This window comes from Harpia harpyja, chromosome 14 (assembly GCF_026419915.1).
Source record: "Harpia harpyja isolate bHarHar1 chromosome 14, bHarHar1 primary haplotype, whole genome shotgun sequence".
NCBI lineage: Eukaryota > Metazoa > Chordata > Aves > Accipitriformes > Accipitridae > Harpia > Harpia harpyja.
In genome coordinates this window covers 37,548,102-37,567,236 of record NC_068953.1, presented here as the reverse complement: position 1 = coordinate 37,567,236, position 19,135 = coordinate 37,548,102, and the positions used below count along the sequence as shown (strand labels likewise).

General features: G+C 51.0%; 1 protein-coding gene across 4 annotated transcripts in view; it reads right to left on the bottom strand.

The window, feature by feature from the left end:
- SEMA7A (semaphorin 7A (John Milton Hagen blood group)) overlaps window positions 1-19,135 on the bottom strand; it is a 34,443-nt gene that overhangs the window by 13,657 nt on the left and 1,651 nt on the right. For 2 of the 4 annotated variants that reach the window (XM_052807224.1, XM_052807225.1), the window contains exons 1-2: window positions 18,226-18,335; window positions 12,970-13,190 (exon numbers count right to left, since the gene is read on the bottom strand). In XM_052807224.1, the coding sequence (XP_052663184.1) occupies window positions 12,970-13,081 (112 nt within the window). In that variant the 5' untranslated portion in view covers window positions 13,082-13,190; window positions 18,226-18,335. Of the gene's footprint in view, window positions 1-12,969; window positions 13,191-18,225; window positions 18,336-19,135 lie in introns of those variants that run through there. The other 2 variants (XM_052807227.1, XM_052807226.1) reach the window with 1 other exon arrangement.

Genomic DNA, 19,135 nt, shown 5'->3' with positions numbered 1-19,135 from the left:
GGCACCACACCAGCCACAGATTCAGGCTATGCTTGCTGGGGAGGAGAGGACTAATCACCTTTTCACCAGCCCCCTTTCCAGCAGTGCTCAAAATCCCCCTCTTGGCCCAACCTGCAGAGCAGGCAGGCAACAGGCCCCACACACGGGAGCCCCTAAAGCCCTTCTCCCCCATCCAACTACCACTGCCAGCACAACCCATCACCGACACGCCACAAGCAGGTCTGATCGGACTTAGCAAACTTTGCTCTTGTTTTCAAACCTCCAGCCCAGCCCCTAAACTTGCTGCTAACCTGGGAAAATATACACTTGCAGCCATTCCCCACTCCTCTTCCTCCACCTCACTCTTTTGCACACTTCAGCCCCATGTGATCCCATTACCTTTGGTTTCATTTTGAGTTTTATTTTCACAACACTGCTTCTTTCTTAAGCTCAGCTCTGAGAACTGTGCCAACCTGCAAGGACACACTTCTCTCCAAACAGCCAGAAACAAGCCCAAAACAATAATTTGGTTGGCGCCAACGTATTATTTATCCTACTGCTCCCCAGGGACTGCACTGAATCACTAAGCTGAGAGTAAACAGCTCTGCTAGCCAGGGCCCAGAAGCATGTTTGCGGCTCCAGCACTGATTTAACTTGAACTGGAAGGGAGCCTTTTAAAGGTGTTTCCACGAGCGGGTGCTGGGGTCCCTCTGCCTCTGCATCAGCCCTCCAGCTGACCTGCAAAGCTAGCCTTCAGCCCCTGCTCTGCCTTGAACAGCTCGGCTTAGGCAAATGGTTTGATCCCCTTCGCCTCTGCTTCTCACCTGGCAGGATCAGGGGGAGCAACCCTGCACCCCCAGACTGGGGTATAAATGGCTTCAAGAACTGGAGATGACAAGGCAGAGGGCATCTAATGGCCCACACTATGGCCCCAAAGAAGGGGACATGCCTCTCCTAGCAAGCCCAAGGCTTGCAAAGAAAGGCTCGCCCCCCTGGAAGGAGGAAGGCATGACCCTGCCACCACCCTCCCACCGAAATCGAGTCCGGAGCTTCAGAAGACACAGGGCTCATTTCCAGAGCCTCGCTAACCCCGCTGAGTCCCTTTGCCTGGCATTTACTGCAAACCCCACCGTCAGGGCGCAAATCAATGGCACAATTGTCAATTGAAATGCTAACCCCGGTCCAGAGGAATGAATGGGAGAAAGAGCGGCTTTGTGCTTTGCAGGCGAGATGGACAGTACTAGACCAGATTGAAGAAGAAGAATAATATTAAATAGGGGAGAAGGAGGGAGCCCGGTGCATTTTGGAAGGATGCCTGCAGCATAAGGTAACAAAGGAAGAGGGAAATGAAGAGGGACATGCTCTGGATGAGATGAGGGCAAGGGGACCCATCCTAAACACACAGAGCAACACAGATAACAGAGCAATCCTGCTTCCCATCTGATAGGGTGAAAAGGGCCTGCCTCCCTAGACATGGCTTGGGCAAATCCAGATTTAACGACACACTGAAGGGCTCTCTGGCTCCCTTTGGGTCCAGGAGCCCCTTCAAAAGGGCACCAAGAGCCTGGGCAGAGCCTGGCCCTCCCCAGCACCACAGCAAGGTTGGGCTCCCAGAGCATCCCAGAGCTTTGTGCAGGGGGGGAGCGTGTTCCTCACCTCCAGAACAGATGTACAACTAGAGAAGCAGCGTGGGCATGCAGCCTCGTTGCAGGCAAACTCAACAACCCAGCTCTCATCCTGGTTGGAGGGCTGACTCAGCTACGGCTGTCCTTCTCCCCTCCACACTCCACCATTCCCCGGTCTGGCAGCTGGCTCCGGCATCCCAGACACTCAGTTTAGTCACTGGCTTGCACAGCTCCCAGCACCGGTAGCGGGTGAGTCTTTGTGTGTCTACAATTCACTGATGCTGGGGGAGGACTACGTCTCCCTAAAATGGAGGTGAATCTGCTCTGGCGCCAGCACTTTAAAACAAGGAACTGAAATAAAGCTCAGGAAAAATAAAAAGGGAAGGATGAGATAAGAACCTGCTGCTTCTTGGGAGCAGCACTGACGCAGACGAGAGGCAGATCCTTTATCTGCTGCTTATAAGATGCTTGTTAAGTAGGACCCCCTTTGGAATATGAAGAGGGGAAACCAGGCAGGGTATGCGGTTCATCTGCTCCCTGGCATTACCCGCTCCACACCACGGGGTCTGTGCTGCCCTGAGCGGGGGAAGTTCCTTTAGCTAAGCTGCCTGTGTTCTCCCAAACTCCTGCTGCTGCCATACGATGGGGACACAGGGCTGGGTCACTTGCTAAATGGCAAAACGGGATTTAAACTGGTGCAGCGCTGAAACTCGCCACCACGGCGAACACAGCCAAGTCTCTGGCACCGCCGTGCTCCCCGACGCCCAGGCAATCCACCCAGCAGCCCCAGGAATTCTTCTCGCTATAACACATTATAACACTGTCAGTCGTCACCGTCACGCATCCTATCCCCCCCCCCCGGCATGACGCTGATGACACTGCCACCTGCTCTGCTGCCTGTAGGTCTGACAGTGAGCACACTCCTGCCTGAATCACGGCACTGGTTGGATCCTTTCCTGGTTCCCTCATTCTCCAAACAATTTGTCATTTCCCAGGTTTTATTTCTTCCTTCCTTCTTGAATAGACTATGACCTTGATAGTGCCACGTTGCTGCCGCAACCCGACTGGGATTGGCTCTGATGGCAGAAGGAAAAGCTGCCTTCTCGGTGCTGACCCACAGACCAGCAATGCAGGCGGGTCCCCTGGGTCTTGTCCCCTACACCTGTGCCAAAAGCCCTCATCCCCCAGCAATGCAGGCCCGGCCGTGAGTCAGGGCTGACTGTGTGCTCCGGTCTCCGGCACACCACCCCGCTTTTGGGAACATGAGAGCCGTCTTGACTCGATGACATTGATCCCACTTCCACTCCCACTTCCCCAGCACATGCAGGATGCATGACAAGCAGCCCAACATGGGCAGATTGACTGCTTTCCTTTAAGGGCTGGGAATGCGATTTGGGACCACTGCCTTAGTCACCCACTTTGGGGTGAGGACTCCCAGTCCCAGCTTTGACATCACTCTGCAGTTCAGTTTCAGTTTCACTACTCCCCCCGGCGAGACTGGGAGGATGATCCCTGCATTTCCTACCTGCTTGGCCAGATATCAGTCCCAGGAGCCCCACCAGCAGACAGTCCCCTCCAAGGGGAGCATGGGGAGTCAAAGGACCCACCCCAGAGGGCTGGAGACACCCTACGGGGTTGCCATGGGTCCCCTCCATCCCTGGGAGAAGGACTGGACTGAAGCACACTGCTCCCATCCAAGAGCCATGCGCCGTCTGTCTCCCCAGCTCTGCCACAGATGCCGGCAAGAAGCCAAGCTGTGGGGATTTTTTTTTTTTTTTTTTTTTTTTTTAGATGATCTATAAATTCCCAAGTTGAGACATTCTGGAAGGAAGAAGTATGCCTACGGGGAGCTGCTGGGCTCACCAAGCAGCTAGGTTTTCTTCCCCCATGATTTGCCCGAAGGAGCAATATGACACAAGGGAACCACAGTCAGCCCGGGGAGGTGCTCCCAGAGCCCCACTCACCCGCCAGCCATCCCCTCCCAGGGGTATGGACACCTTGAGCAGTCTGACAGGCTTCTGGGACCAGGCAGATGCTGCAGAAACGGGGGGGGGGGGGGGGGGGGGGGGGGGGGGGGGCAGGGGTTATAGGAACAATTTGTCACGACCCAGGAGGGGACATCTAGGAAGGGTTTGCTCTGACCTGCCACAGAGTAATTGAAGGGCTGTAAAATACAAGGTCCCCAACACGCCACCAGCCAACACGCCTCATGGAAAATGATACGCTTTTGCAGGAGGGGTTTCTGAGAAAGGGGTGAAAAGGCAATACAACGTGGAAAACCACTTCCTTCTCATTGCTCACAAAAAAGCCTGGCCCGTCATTCCCTCTTCTCCCCGGCTTATGCCACCAGCACACTGCTGAGGGATTTAGCTGCTCCCCTGGGAGCCAGGATCCTTACAGCCACCACTCAGCGCCGGGGAAGCAGAGGCATAGGCTGAAGGATCATCCCTCAGGGAACATCACTCGGTGTGGGGGGCAACCGCGGACCGTTTCAGTTCAAGCTATGCTCCAGCATCAGTCATTTCTCAAAGAAAGCAAAATAAAAAGAACAGAACCAATACAACCCGTTCCCTATAGATTTCTATCCTGGGGCCCTAAGAGCTCCCTCCAGAGCCCTCCCAGGGCCAAATATCATCCTTGCCCCCCTTTCACTCCCTCCCTTGTCCCCTACCTGTTCAGCTTGGCACAACATGACAGACTGGGAGCATGGCTATGAGCTGGTGCCCATCAGTCCGGTGGCTGGCACGTCTCAGAAGGGGTTTGTGCTGCCTGCCTTCCTCTCCCAGCCTCCCTTCTCCCCTGCCTTCTTTTCAGGATGCTTGCAGGCACCCCCCAAAACTCCTCCGTAGTATTAGTCTGCCACAGGCCAAAAGGCACTGGGGGAGCAGCAGCGGAAACCAAGCAACCACAAAAAGTGCTAAAAATGTCTCTTGCTGAAGCGGGACCAGACACGGGCATGCATTTCCTGCTCCTTAAAGCTCTCTGTGCTCTCCTTGGGGCCACACAGCTCCCTGCCATGGGGGGACCCTTGCCTGGTGCCCGTGCCCCCCAAGAGAGCCTTACACGGCAGCCGCGCTGCTTAAATCTCTCCTCGTCCTGCCCCGAGCACACGGCGCAAGCAGGAAAACCACTGACGAAACACAGGTACGCTCATTTCTAGTGCTAACTGCCAGAGTCCAAGAGCAGTCACCGGCTGCGACCAGCAGCTCTACAAAGGGCAGGGTCCGGAAAATGGATCAAAACAAGACCTGGCACAGGCATCAGTCATCTCCTATGTATTTCATAACCAACGTGGCCTCTCCCAGTAGGGCAGGAAGGGCACTGGCCAGGTAGGGCAGCAACACTGAGATCAGAGCAGCTGCCTTTGCTTTAGCCAGACACTCCCACGGATGCATCCCAAGAGCATGTGTGTGCCCAGAAAGGATAAAGTAAAATGGTTTCCCAGGAAAGGCAAAGTGCTTTCATCAGCCCAGGGCAGGTAAAAGCCCTGACTGTAATTTTCCCATGCCCTCCGTCCTGTAGGAAATACTGCGGTTTGGTTCCCGAAAGCAGCACAGCTGAGAGTGAGGGCTTGGGCTGTGTGCTGCTCTCCTTTTCATTTTCCATTTGTGACCATTGTCCTTCATGTGGAGAACCAGTTAGCCCAGCATTGGGCAGCACGGGTAACCTGCAGGAGGTTGGAGAGCATCGGGGGGGGATGTGTAGCCCTAAACCCTTGCACAGGCATCCATGCACTGGTGGGAAACCCAGAAGAGGTGTGAAAGCACAGAGGGGAGACATGCAGCTGGGAAGCCCACATTACTCAAACCCAGACCTGACTGCCTTCCACATTTCACTCCTCTTTCTTATTTTAAACTCGCAGCAAGTCAGAGCAACGGGTTTAATCAGTTTGGTATTTCTCATCCTGTCTCTCCCTGAAGACAGTTTGGAGACAAGCCAAGAAACCTCACGCTATCTTCTTACACCCCTCTCCAACTGCTTCCGACTCCCTCTAAGCACCCCTCCAAAGGAAGGAGGAAAGCCATGGATATATCGGTAACATCTTCATCCTCTCCGCAATGGGACTTTTTCACCCTTGTCCAAGCTACGTTCCTGGCTGCCACTATACGAAGCTGCTTGCCTTTTCTTTGGCTTCTTCCCCAGCTGCTCCTGAAGACCCTACAATCATGGGGGGCTTGTGCGTCTGCTTTCTGCTGCCCTCAAGAGATCCCTGCCATCAATAGCAAAATGCTCCAGAGCGAAGGAAACAATCCAGCCCACGTTATCGGGGATATATCCTACGAAAGCTCTCAGCCTGTGCGCAATCCAAATGCCCAGGAGGGCTGCACTAGCGCAGCAGAAAGGCTCAAGCTCGCAGAGTACACTCTAACTAGACAAATATGCTTTTTTAGAGTTACACTACAGAAGGCAAATATTCTGGCGCATTAATGATTTCCACTCTATTTCTGGTAAGCTCTGGAGCGTCTTGGCAGCAGGCAGCAGTATTCAGCGCAGGGGTGAGCTAGGGCAGGAAGAAAGAGAAAAAAACCTCTTGGTTTGGTAACCCAGCTGCTGGGCATGGGCATGCCTGCTCAAAAGCTCTTCTGAGAGCTATGCAGCCTATATCTCCTTTGCGAGGGGCCTCCAAGCCGGAGCCAGAGCCGGCAGCGGTCCCAAATGCCCACTCAGCAAGCAACAAAAGAGACGCCTAACCTGCAGCCAGGAAGGAACAAGTCTTGAATTCAAAGCCTCTGCCATGAGGCAGAGCATCGTGAACATGGGCAGCACTGTAAGGCCCCGCTTACCCTCTGAAGGCTCAAACCAGAGTGCTTCATGCTCCGGGAAAGATAGATTTCTCCTTTTTAAACACAAAATGACTACATGACAGGCATGGCAATGTTTTCTACGCACGCTAACGCATTACCAATATCCCCTGGCCCCCTCTGCATGCTCACCCCCCCAAAATTATGCAGCACTGAAGCCTGTGCCACTGCAAGATGAATCCAGAGCCTTTGATTTCACGGGTGCAGCTTGTCATCTAGCAGGTACATTTTTCCCTACCAGCCCCGAAGCCAAGCTGCTTGCTGCACCCTACGGATTGCAGGTGCTAAATTTAGAGCCAGGTTTTGTTACTTTCCAAAAGCCGTTCTCTGTAATGACAGTCCTGAGCTGTGCCGTGTTCCTGCTGGAAGCTGGGGAACTTCGGCCTGTTGATTATGGTATTTTATTATATGGTCACTGGAACAACGACAGAACAACAAAGGATGGTTTTAGCAGGAGAGCTGCTATCTGGAGAGCACGGCTGCCCCTCCCACTAGGAAGATCAGTTTCCAGAGACTGATTTATCACAAAAAGCCTTCCAGGATAAAAATTGCCCCGAGCACCTCTGTGCTCATCCACCAGCAAAACAGCCGCTTTACCTTTTAGCTTAATTGGCAGCCATCTCCTACCTCCCTGCTGCTGGTTAGGGCAGGGCAGCTGAGAAACCCTTCTCGAGCACATGCCCTTTCCTCCCAGCCCAGGGGAGGCTAGCCAGGAGGTAGACACAGGGTAAGGCGACCTGTGCAGTCCCCCCATGGAACCTGCAGAGGTTTAAAGGTGGGAAGAAAGATCTCTGGCTCTGCAGCGAGGATGAAGTTTCAGTTCCCTATAGGAAACAGATGAGATTATGCATGCAGCAAAGGGACTTCCTCACTAGATTGGGAAGGGCCCCGTCATGCTCTTTGCAGCCCTCCTACCTGCTGCTGTAGGCTTCCCACCCCTGTAATGAATATCAGCTAGGTCTCAGCCCTACAGCCTTCTTGGTTTGTGCTGGGGAAAGCCACGCAGACCTTCCTAGCATCCCCATTCTGCCCGCTTGACCCCTACCAGCAGCAGGAACACACAATATCCATTCTTCTCTCGTCCATCTTTGGCTGCAGCACCACATTACTCAGACTTGGAAAGCCAAACCGCCGCATTACAGTCACTCGTTTGAAACCAGACGCTCAGATCAGACTTTCCAAAACTCACGTTATCCAAGATAGGAGCAAACCCATGGCCACGGTTGTTGTGAGCAGACCAAGGGCAGGTGTCTGCCTGGGACTATCTGTGCGTTCCCCAAGGAAACTCCTACAGCTCCTTAAACTTGCACTGCCCTCTCCCTCCCCGTACACACACGCCTGATGAAGGAGAATAACTTAACCCAAGTGGGTAATCAGATGTGGAGCCATCATTGCAGGAGGATGCTGACACCAGTCAACAGGGTTCAAACTGGGGACTGAATAGTTCCAGCACTAGAGCTATCATTAAGGGCAACATTAGGTTTATTACACAAAGCCTGCTGCTCCAGACTTAAGGTGCTCTGAAATTAGTAGAGATGGTAGGAGATGCTTCCGCATCCAGCTCCTGTAGCACTCTTACAGCATTTCTCTGTCACACCAGACACGGTTAGACACAGCCTACTACACTGGCTGGAGCTGGGATTGAAAAGAAAAGAGTGCCCAACAGGAGGAACAAGTCCTATTCTTGGAACAACCAGAAATAGCCACACACCATAGGATGTAGCTCAACAGGAGAGCGCTGGCTGCAAAACAAGCAATTTCTTCCTTCTAACTCACCTTCCAGCCCTTTTTCCGGATACAAGCTTCTTTAAAAAGCATCTTGTAGTCAGTACTTAGATTTAGTTTGTACTCAAGTACTCAGGCTTAGATTTAGTTTGTCCTGCTTTAAGGCACCCAGCCTGACTCCATCAACTACAGGATACCTCCCTGGGCCAATTTTCTGCAATTCTGACCCTGAATCAGCCCGAGGGCTGGCACAGAGCTGGGCAGTGGGTCAGCAATTTGCATCTGGCAGTCTTTCCCAGCCCTAAGCATTTCAGTTCAGCAGCCACAACTTTCATTAGTTTGCCCATGCCTGTTGTTTTTGTGTCACGCTCTCGCAAGAGGAGGTGGTTGTGATTCACTCGCTTGGTTTGTTTGGTTTTTCTTTTTCAATCTGTGCAGAGCAAAAAATATTTTCAACCATCATTTTATGATACCAGCATCACCCACCCTGTGAAAATGAGCCTTCTGCAGAAAATTGCATTGCTGGGAAAGTGAGAAGCTTTCTCCTGGAAATGTTGATGCTCTGAGAGCTTCATGTGAAACCGTCCTACAAAGATGTTTCACACCCATGGGACCATGGCTCCTGAGAAAACAGTGCTGCTGTCACTGAGGAGTAAAAGCTGGTGCTAGCACCACAATCTCTCATTTTTGCCAGCACTCCCCATCAGTATGAGTTCAGCCTCATCTCTGATCAGCTCTCTTCCTTTGCTAGCTGAACGCAGCACCATTACAGCAGTGGGCTTGAAGAGCTCCTAGAATAGCTCCTACAGCACTTAGATGCTTGCTGGCACAATTTTCCCAGGGCAAGGAGAGGTGGCTGAGCTTGGCAAAGCCCAGGAGCTACTATGGGCAGCGTGGGCAGTTTCCAGGAACTGCCATTTCAACGCCCCTCCTGTGACCCAGGGCAGGCTAGAGCCAGTTTACCCAGTCAAAGCAGCCAAGGGTCAAGTGTATAATCTTTCTTTTCCCCTGCAGGACCTGCTTAACTCCTGTGAGCTACACACCAGCTCAGAACCCATCCCCCTCCAGCTTCCAGCCTCACCTGTTAATGAGAAAGAGGGGAATAACTAAACTGTCAGACCCCATCCTACCCCAAGGCGTAAATGCAGCAAGCAACCAGAGAGGGGCTGTGCGTTTGTCTCAGATCTACACACGTGGGGAGGGACAAGACAATCTTAAGCATGGCAGTAGCTAAAAATTATTCCTGTGCTGCACCAAAGGCCCCAGGCTACAGCAGCCTGACCCAGCCCTCAGGCTCCTTGCTGTCCTCACTGCACTCCTCTGCTCTCCCGATGCTCGGTGACTTTCCGGTCATGAGGCAGTCAGCCTGGGATGCCACCCTCCTGCTCCGTATGGAGGGGCTGTGTCTGCCCTCTCTGTCACCCGGACGGCTCTGCCCAGCCCCAGGACACAGCGGTCTCCGTCTCTGCAGATGGATCAGAAGAGTAAACACGGTATCTGTGCTGACACGCAAAAGCTCCATTGGGTTGTGAATGCACCTTTTTCAAAGCAAAGCCCAGCTGGTCAGCGTTTGGTTAGAAAAATACATGGAGGCAGGGAGAGGATGGAAATAAAAGGGAAGATAAGCAAGAACACAGTGTGCAAGGTTGAAGCACTTGGTTCTGCGCCAGCCCAGGCTGCTAAGGCCGAACTTACTCCCACTCTGCAAATCTCAACAGATAGGGAACTTGCCATTTACAATCTTCCTTCATTAGAACACTGGGGAGGGTAATAGCCAGAAGATCCGACCCATCTGTGTGCTGGGTCAGCTGCAAAGGGGAAGGAGGGCAAAGTCCTTGTCAGTAAAAAGGATCTTAGGCACTTTAGATATGATCAGTGGCCTGGAGCTGACCTCAGCCCTTTGCTCTGAGCGTCTTTCCCCTAAGAAGAAGAAACCCTGCCAGAGTCAGACATGCTTTCAAATAACTGCTTACCCAGCTGGACCTAAAAGCCAGCCACCTGTGCCGGCTGCTGGGACAGCTCCAGCAATCCCTCACCCTGCCTTTGGTGGCAAACACTCCCAAGCATGTGTTGAAACTGGGGTGACCTTTGGAGAAAGCATGCCCCCTCCTCACCTCCTCCTGCACTCTGCTGTGGCATCAGGGAGGCAAAATAAAGGCAGAACAGCAGCTGAGGCCTCAGGGCTGGCTTTATACACACTGCATTCATAGAAAGGCAGATCTGCAGAACACAGTGCTCCAGCCACCCACCACCACAAGTCCAAGTCCCCAGGACTGTTGAAATTACTTAAATCCAGGAGCTCCAAGCACCAAGACAGGCTGACTCTATTTCTTTGTCTTCAGATCCGAGCTCAGGATTGTGCTACCTAAGCCCAGCCACATTTTTTTCCCAGTTCGCAATGTCCTCTCACCTATTTCTTGCTATGAAACCGGACACCAAGGGACCGCAGGGCAAAACATCCGAGTAGTTCAGGCTACCTGCACCGAGCCCAGGGCTCTCTTCCTGGGTCTGGCAGGGTGCTGGCAAGGGGAGCAAGGCTGAGACATGGAAGGGCAGCTGCAGCTTTGCCCAGCACCAATTTCCTCCTCTCCCCCAGCACCGCAGCCCAGGGAGGGATCCCACACACTTACTCTTCCCTCCTGGAGAGGGCTGGGCTCTGGCCAGCACCAGGAACCTCTACCTTCACTCACAGGGCTGTAACATCTTGAGGTGTCCTTGCTGAGGCTGCCGTACCTGGTGCTAGTGATGGGCTGTGGCGTGTAAGAAATTTAATTATGTGAAGAGCTGCCAGCTCCTGCAGAGCCCAGGGCTGAGGCCAGCGCTGCACCACTGCAAATGCAGCACACGAGGCACAGCCCCGGCGTGAACACCCACGCAAACGTCCCGGACTGCTGCTCTTCTCCATCCAGCTCCCAGCCTCCAGGACCAGGGCTTGAGCTGCAAACCGAGCCCTGCAACAGTGTCACCCCCACGGCGAGGGACAAGCCTCTGTAAGTGGATGCAAACAGCAGCAGTATGCTGACCTGCAGGTTTTACTAAAGATGCTGTGCTTGCCTTTCACTGTGTCTGGAGCACTGGGGAAGTTAAAGACGACTCCCTGTCGCCCACCGCATCCTCTTTGCCCCTGTCCCATGTCTTCACACTCCCCCAGAGCCTCCTTCTCCACCCTCCTCCTCACCCACAGACTCACTTCCTAAAGGATATATGTTATGCTGAACAAAATGCACTCTGTTAAATAGGACACGGGACTGACTCTTAATGAAGTGTGCCACACAGCTACCTCTGCTACCTCCCTAATTGAAATCCCTCTTGGCCTGTGTCCCAGCTAAGCTCTCAAAAAAGAAAAAAAAAAAAAAAAAAGAAAGAAACAGATAAGCACAAGCTGATCCCTTTGCAGGGAAGTGTCCTAACACTAATTGGCTTCAGTGTTTCTCAGTGACAGATCCTCACTGTGTTCAATGCCAGTAAAGCCACCCTCTGACACAGATGCAGGGAAAGCCCAAATGACCATACTGCATGTGCATGCCAAGCACAGAGACAGGTGGAAATCAACCACTCGAGCTCTCTCTTCCCCCTCAGCACAGTTTTACTCCAGGACAGGCCTTTCCAACCACACCGGACCCCAGCAATTTAACTTCCCACCACCACCCCCCACCCCAAGCGGGGCAGGGGAAACGTCTATGGAGAAATGTGTGACCCCCATCCTCTGTTCAGTCTCAGGCTCTGTGCCTTCTCCCCTGCTTGCATCCGCTTTTCTGAGCCACTTCGTTTGCCAGGAGATAAAACAAACGATGCAATACTAGGAGTAATCTTTCACTGCCCTCCCTGCCGGTGTCTCTCCCCTTTGTGCGACGGACACAGCAGGCAGAGGCCACCTTCGAGCCACCCACCCACCACCCTTTCCTCTGCTCCTAGCCCTTCATCCGCAGGCAGCGATGGGCCTGAAGAAGAAGGGCATAATAAATAACGGCAGAAGAATAACAGATGGCGCAGAATAAACCACGGGAAATTCGTGTCCTCTGAAGTTGTCGGCGAATAGGAAGCACAGAGGAGCTGTTGTACTGCAGAGCAGCATGAGATCCGCAGCTCGGCTGAACCCGCCGGCTTAGCCAAACACCAGAACCGCCAGGGACAAGACGAGGTCTTTTGTTAAAGCCTCCCTGGAGGGTATTAATCAAAAAGCTTGGAAGACACATGATAAAACCAGTAAACGTTAGTCTGCTCTTTTCAACACATGAAGCTTGGGCTGTACTCTAAGCTTGCTCCTTGAAAACATTTCTTTGTTCAGTTTCTGCTAAAATCGGATCCTATTATAAGTCCTTGCATGCCATTTCAGACATATATATTTTCTCAGAGAACAGAGATGATCTGCAAATATTTACTCACAGAACTCATTTGCAGCTAACAGGGTAAGTACATCAGATAAGTAAGAAAATTAGCTATTATGCAAACATACTTCACACACTTCTCCCCTACAAGTTAGGGGAAATGGTTACTGTGCCTGTTTCAGGGCTTTTTGACAGACTTTAATATAGCCAGGTTGTAGGAAAATGGTTTTAGAATATAAAAAGGAAAGGACTTGGCAAGAACACGGATCTAAGAATTCAATTAAAAGCAATCAAGAAGCCAGAAGCCCCTTCCCGAGATCACAGGCATTTTAGCTCATTTTAATGAGAGCCAAAAGTCTCCCCGAAGAAACAAAACAAACAAAAAAAGACCAACTCTTCTCAAAAGACAAGACATAGGTAGAAAATACACGGTGCAGGGAGCAGCTGTCAGCTGCAGACACTGCTGCTGCTGCATCTCAAGGTTGCAGCCGACCGCAGCCCGGGACTTACCTTGAGGAGCTGTGATGATCCTGGGGTTCACCTTGGAGTGCCCTGCTGCCCACATGCCCAGCTGGCTGGCGCACAGGGCCACGAAGAGGGCAACGGGCGACCTCCTGCACATTTCTACTTATTCAGCGAGCAGAGATCATGAGCTTGTGAAGCTGACAGCTGCATCGCTTGCCTTATACAAAAGAGTGGGCAGCATCCAATGACTGAAGCAGAGGGCGGGACTATGTTTAAAAAAAAAAATCCAAAGTGACTCTTCTCATTTAGCACCTGATTTTCAGCAGTTCATACCTGCAGGCTTTGCTGGGGGTTTTCGTCCTTCTTTCTTTTTTCTCCCTCCTTCTGTAAGGGGAAAGTGGGAGTCTGATGGCTTTGTTCACCTCTGAGGCTCTTGAGAAAAGCTGCAGGTGGCCCAAGGCTCACAATCAACTTATCACAGAGACTTGTAAGAGGAATACTAAGGTTGATACGAGTGAAATAAGAATGAAAATATGTGTGTGTAAGAACTCACAAAAAGCAACAGCAGATGATGGGTGCAGAGACTGATAACAAAGGACTGCTTCTCCCAGTTGCTTAAATAAAAGGATGTGTCAAGGTCAGAAAGCCATGGTCAGATATGAGGACCAGCTCACTAACAGAAAATTCTGCTCCACCATCAGGAGCATGCAGCAAGGCTGCAGCATTTCTTGCGTGCCAGCCCTCTTCCTGCTAGCACTATAGTAAGACAATAGCAAAGGGCTACTCCTACCAAAATAAAACACTGCTCAAAAATTCATTTGTCATCACAAATCAGGAAGACTACGAGACAAATACCAGAGACATGATGATGACTCAGCTGTGTCCCTTAACCTGTGTCACACCCCACACACACAGCAGACCAGTCGAACTCACATCATGGTGCTTGTGAGCGTGCCGGTGCCAGTGTGGGAGCAAATGACATCCTAGAGTGCATCCACTTGGAGAAAAATCCCCTAGGAGCTGGGGTGAAGAAATACTCCCCTTCCCTAAGATCCTGCCCTTACTTTTGTGATGCTAATGTTCTCCGAAAGGACGGTATGCTGAGCACACCCCGCTCAGGGGGCTGGCCTGCCACAGGGCTGTGGCACAACCTTTGGAAAGTCACTTTGCTTTGCCAAACCTCCCCATTCTCCCGATTCCCTGTCAGGAGGCCAGGAAGGGCTGATGGTCTTTGTGAAGCGCTGTGAGGTTTGTTAATGAGAAGAGCAGGGCATTACGTGCAAGGAAAGCGAGGTTGGACGTGACCAGAATAGGAGAGCCCCATGGGGAACTCACAAGGATGAGAGATGCAGCTGCGCTCTTTAAAGTTGGTATTGAAGCTAGACCCAGGACCGCTTTGCTCCTGAAGGAGATGAACAGTGGCAGGGCAAGGGGGGCATTTTGGAGGAAGCAAAAAATTAATGAGCCAGCTGAAAGTTAATTTTAAGGACCCACAGGAATTTCCCACCAACTCTTAAGTATGGGGTTTCATCTTTCTCTTTAACCAAATATCTGCTTGGGTAATTACAGTATGATAACATACAGATCATTCTGGTTTTTCACTTTTGGACATGGTGATTCCCAGCCTTGAACCGTTTTGCATTCCTGCTCACCTCGAAACAACTGCCCATTCCCCCCCAGAGGCATCTGTATTTCTCTACCTGCCCCACTGATCCCAGAGGTGCTAAACCCTGTTATCACTTGTTTTCTTGCAGAGAAGGCCTCCTGAGAAACATCTTATTCATTAAGACTCTTTCACACAGTCAGGAGTGAAAAAGAAACATTGTATGGCTTAGGCTGTTGATTTACAAGCAACCCATGATGGTTCCTTAATAAATATCAGCACTTAGCATTTTGCATCCACCCCAAATTTGGGCTACACCATGAAAGTTGCATATATTATTATCTGCTTTGCCTTTTATGACACAACACAGCTGGTGGGCTGGGAAACTGGCTTCCAACTCCCACTCTTGACAAAGTTGCCAACTGGAAACACAGAAGGGTTCTGATCAGAGATGAATGAGGAGAGTTTCTGCCTTATTAGAACAGTATATCCTTTGCTTTTCCCTTTTCCTTGGCCCTAACACAGCTGGGGACTCTGCATGGTTAGCTTTCAGGTTTTTTTTCCCACCTACAGCTAAATACAATGCTCCTGTGTATAACATTCAGCTTCAAACTCCCCCAGGAACTTTGGAAGTGTTCATCTCTGGGCTCTTTCTACTTCAACACATAAGACCCCACTCCATCTCCTAGACCAGGAGCTGAGCCACCCCACGAACACGCCTGTATTGTGGTCCTGGATTCAGAATGATGCTATAGCAACTTTTGCTTTTCCTAAGCAAGAGACTCAGCAGAGAGCTTGGTGTGTATCAATTAAATACAAAGCTGTGCAAGATCTCTGCATACAGCCCACCAGCAAAGGAGCCCGCAGCAGAGGAGAAAGAAGGGACAGTGGTGGAACATGCTTCTAACACAAGTATACAGGAGCATCTCACCCAAATGCTGGTTACAACTCTTGAAAATAACGGTCTTCATTAAAACTGAGCTTTCACCCTAATGCCTTTGCTCCCTCCAGAAGCTACAGCTCCCCTTAGCGTCCTTTTTCCTCCCCACAAGCTCCTTCAGGGCAGCAAAGTGACTGATCAGCCAGGATGAGCCTGACTCCCACAGGTGCAGAAACATTAGATCATTGCACAGGACATTGGGAAAGTGACTTCAACATATGAGCATGATCTGGAGGGTCAAGGGAGTGGCATGGCACACACCGTGCAATGCTTTGGGAAAATAACCCCACCATGAGTTCCCCATGGGCAGGGCTGTCCCACAGGCATACAAAGCAGCCCAGTGCAATGCTGCACACATTTCATCAAGGAACAGCCCAGCTTGTACGCTTGGGAGGAGTGCAGAGCTGATTTCAAGGTTGCTCCAACCCTGTACCAGTTTGCAGGAGGTGCTGAATACAGAACAGTGCCCTGAATGCAGCCAGAAACCTGCTGTGCATGAAGTACACACATGCCTGACCCAAAACAGGCAAGCACTTCTGTGACAGTTTGTTTGCTCAGGACCTGCTCAGCCACATGCCATGTCCTCCACTACCCAACAAGGAATGCATACACAAGCAACCGGATTCCAGGCACAAACTCCCTGCTCAGCCTCCTCCTGCTTCACTCTAGTAGCAAAACTTCCACAGTGCAAATTATGTGCAGTTTTTTCCAGATCATGATACTCTGTTCCAACACAGATCAGAAGGCAGCTTCCCCAAGTATCTTGTAAAAGTCATAAAGCACAGATTTTCCTTAAGAGGAACAGTTTTATTCATCACTGCAGAGGAGACAGACGGCTTCAACGTTTGCGGCCCAGGCAGCCAAACTATTATGAAACCTCCCATTTTAGTTGGTATCTTTTCATTAGAGAAGAACAGGTATGTTAGAGCATTATTCACAAGAACATACCAATTACCTTCTGCTAACCCCAGGCCAGGAATGTGACCCTGGGAAACAGCCAGTAGGCGTGATGGATTTGAACACAGACAAATCTTGCATGGAAAAAAAAAATAAAATAAAACCATCAACAACACATTCTTATCCCTGCAAGAGCCAGGCAAGATCTCTCCTCTGTTGTGCCATCTCTTCCAGAAACCTGACAAGCCAGGCAATATCTCTCCTCTGTTGTGCCATCTCTTCCAGAAATCTGACAAGCCAGGCAAGATCTTTCCTCTGTTGTGCCATCTCTTCCTGAAACCTCGATCTCTGGCTGTTATCAGCCATAGCTCCTTCATAACAGTATAAAGAGGGTCCTTTCTGAACATGGCACAAAGGGCTGAGGATGTTCACCAGGTCCAGCATGCCACACGTGTGCACGTGTTTCCACAGTCCCTCCCTAGACAAGATTGGGAGACTGCAAGTTTTGACACAGAGCATGGGAAATCCTCTGTTAAACCCTGCCTGTGCAGGGACCCTGCTGTAGGATGGACTGATGTCCCATGAGGCCAGGACACGAGTATAAATGACCATTGTAGAGCTTTGGAAGATCAGAGCTTCTATTTCTTACCCCTTGTATATCGCCTTTGGGAAGTCGACTTATAAGCATGGGGTTTGAGAGGGAAAAAAAGTGAAATTCCACTCACTGTTTCTTTTAGCACTGACCACAGGTCTTTCAGTCCTCAGATGACAAAGTGAGGTGGGAAAGAAGCAAAGCAGACCATTTATCAGCAAGCTGCTGCATTCTGCTTTCAACACACAAATCCTCCTGCCCAACTCACATTCCTTGCAGACAGCTACCACATCAACCATCCCCTCCTAAGGCCACAGCCCTGCAATGGCTGTCAACCCTTCAGCCTCTCCAGGCATGCTGTTTTCATGCAAGCTCATCTCCATCGGCTGTTTAAGCTGGACTGAGTCTGGGGGGGGGCTGATCAGTTGGTATACCTCCCCCTCTCAGTTCTGCCATCATGCTGAAGGACAGCACAGAATCTACTGCCCCAAGAAGTGTCATTAAAGGGGTCAGGAGCCCCCATGTGCTAAACACCACCCCCAGGGCTTTAAAAGCGAGTCAAGGAAGCGGTAAAAGAACCATGTGCCCCAGGACATCTTTTTCTAGTAGATCAACCCTTTGACTTGCCAAAGGAAACCTGTGGCAGAGCCATCTTGCACTCAACTCCCTGTAAAGCAGCACAAAACCCCTAGCTGCGACTCTCCTTCTTCAGTGCTTTCCCCTCTGCCACTGAGGAAACCCCTGGGGCTCACCCCAGGCAGGACCTCCCAGACCAGAGCTTCACAACACCATTCACTGATCACGGTAGCTTGTGGAGGTCCTGCCTGAGGATTAGCCACAAACTCCACTCAACTAGATGACCCCCAAACCACACCTCACCCTCTTCATTAAACACCCAGTTGGTTGGCAAATGCATTTCACCTGAATGATCATCTCATTAACAAGCAGCACTGTCAATAGTGATTGAGAACTCACTGACAGAGCAGGAAAGGAGGTAAAACAGATGCACATCAGCGACACAGACTGCCAAGTGTATGCACACCCCTCAGACAGGGGTGCCAAAGGCTTTAGGCAGAGTAAATAAAATCCAATGCACAGTCCTACCCAATTAAAAGAAAGTTAAAAAAGAACAGAAATAAGTTGCTTTGTTGAGATTGATCTGCCGCACTCCCACCACGACAGCTGCATATTGATATACTAATGCCGCACAGTGCGTCAGCAATGTCTTCCTACAAGGGCCCAGCAGGCCAGACTTGTGTTTTTGCTTACCTGAAACTCTTGGTGTTTCTTTTCTTGACCACTGTGCTCCTCTACTTCCTGGCAGGGCCTGGACTTCAGAGCAGCATCGCCACATGCTGCAGAGCACTTACCACGCTCTCCTGTGGGAAAGGCTATGTTTCAGCAGTGGGCAAAGCAGCCTCCTCAGCAATACCAATTCCCACATCTGCCAGCTGCTCTGAACAGCCCTACAAAGGGTCCAGCACCCACAATCCCATAAACAAGCTTATAAGCCCCCTTTATCAGCTCCATTAAACCCACAAAGTCCTCCTGGTAACACACAAGTTAAGGTTCACTCTCTGCAATCTGTTCTCCCATCCCCTGCCATAATATGGGTTAGAATTTAAGTCCACATTTTCCTCTGGGGAATCAAAGCAAGTCACCTGGTCCCCAAGAAGCCACTTAAAATTGCTGCTGGGAAAAATGCCAACAGAGTCTCTTACAAACTGGCCAGGCACATAAGATTAAGTGGAGGCTGCTCAGGAAAGTAAACTATTTTAAAGATATTAAGTTGACCTTGTAGTGTTCAAGTACTTCCAGCAGTGATATCTGTCTTGCCAGGAAGGGAGAGACATCTAAAAAGTGGTCTGTCTCTTGCTCCTCCTGCCTATTTTGGCCCCTGCTAGCCAACCCTGGGCCAAATGACGCAGAAGGTAAGCATCTGCAGTTCAGCACTGTCCTTGGCTCTAAACTCTGAGCCTGCCTGGTGACATGAAGGCTCGGCACCACAGATGCACTGGTTTCTCTTTCTATCAGACATGGGAAGCCCTCCATCTCTTCCAGCAGGAGAGTGGGAACAGCTCAGGACCTCACCATGTGCTGGACCCGTTTGACTTATTTTTCCCTGTGACCTGCCAAAACTCTTCGAAGGGACACTGGCCTGGGCAGAGAAGAGCTCCTC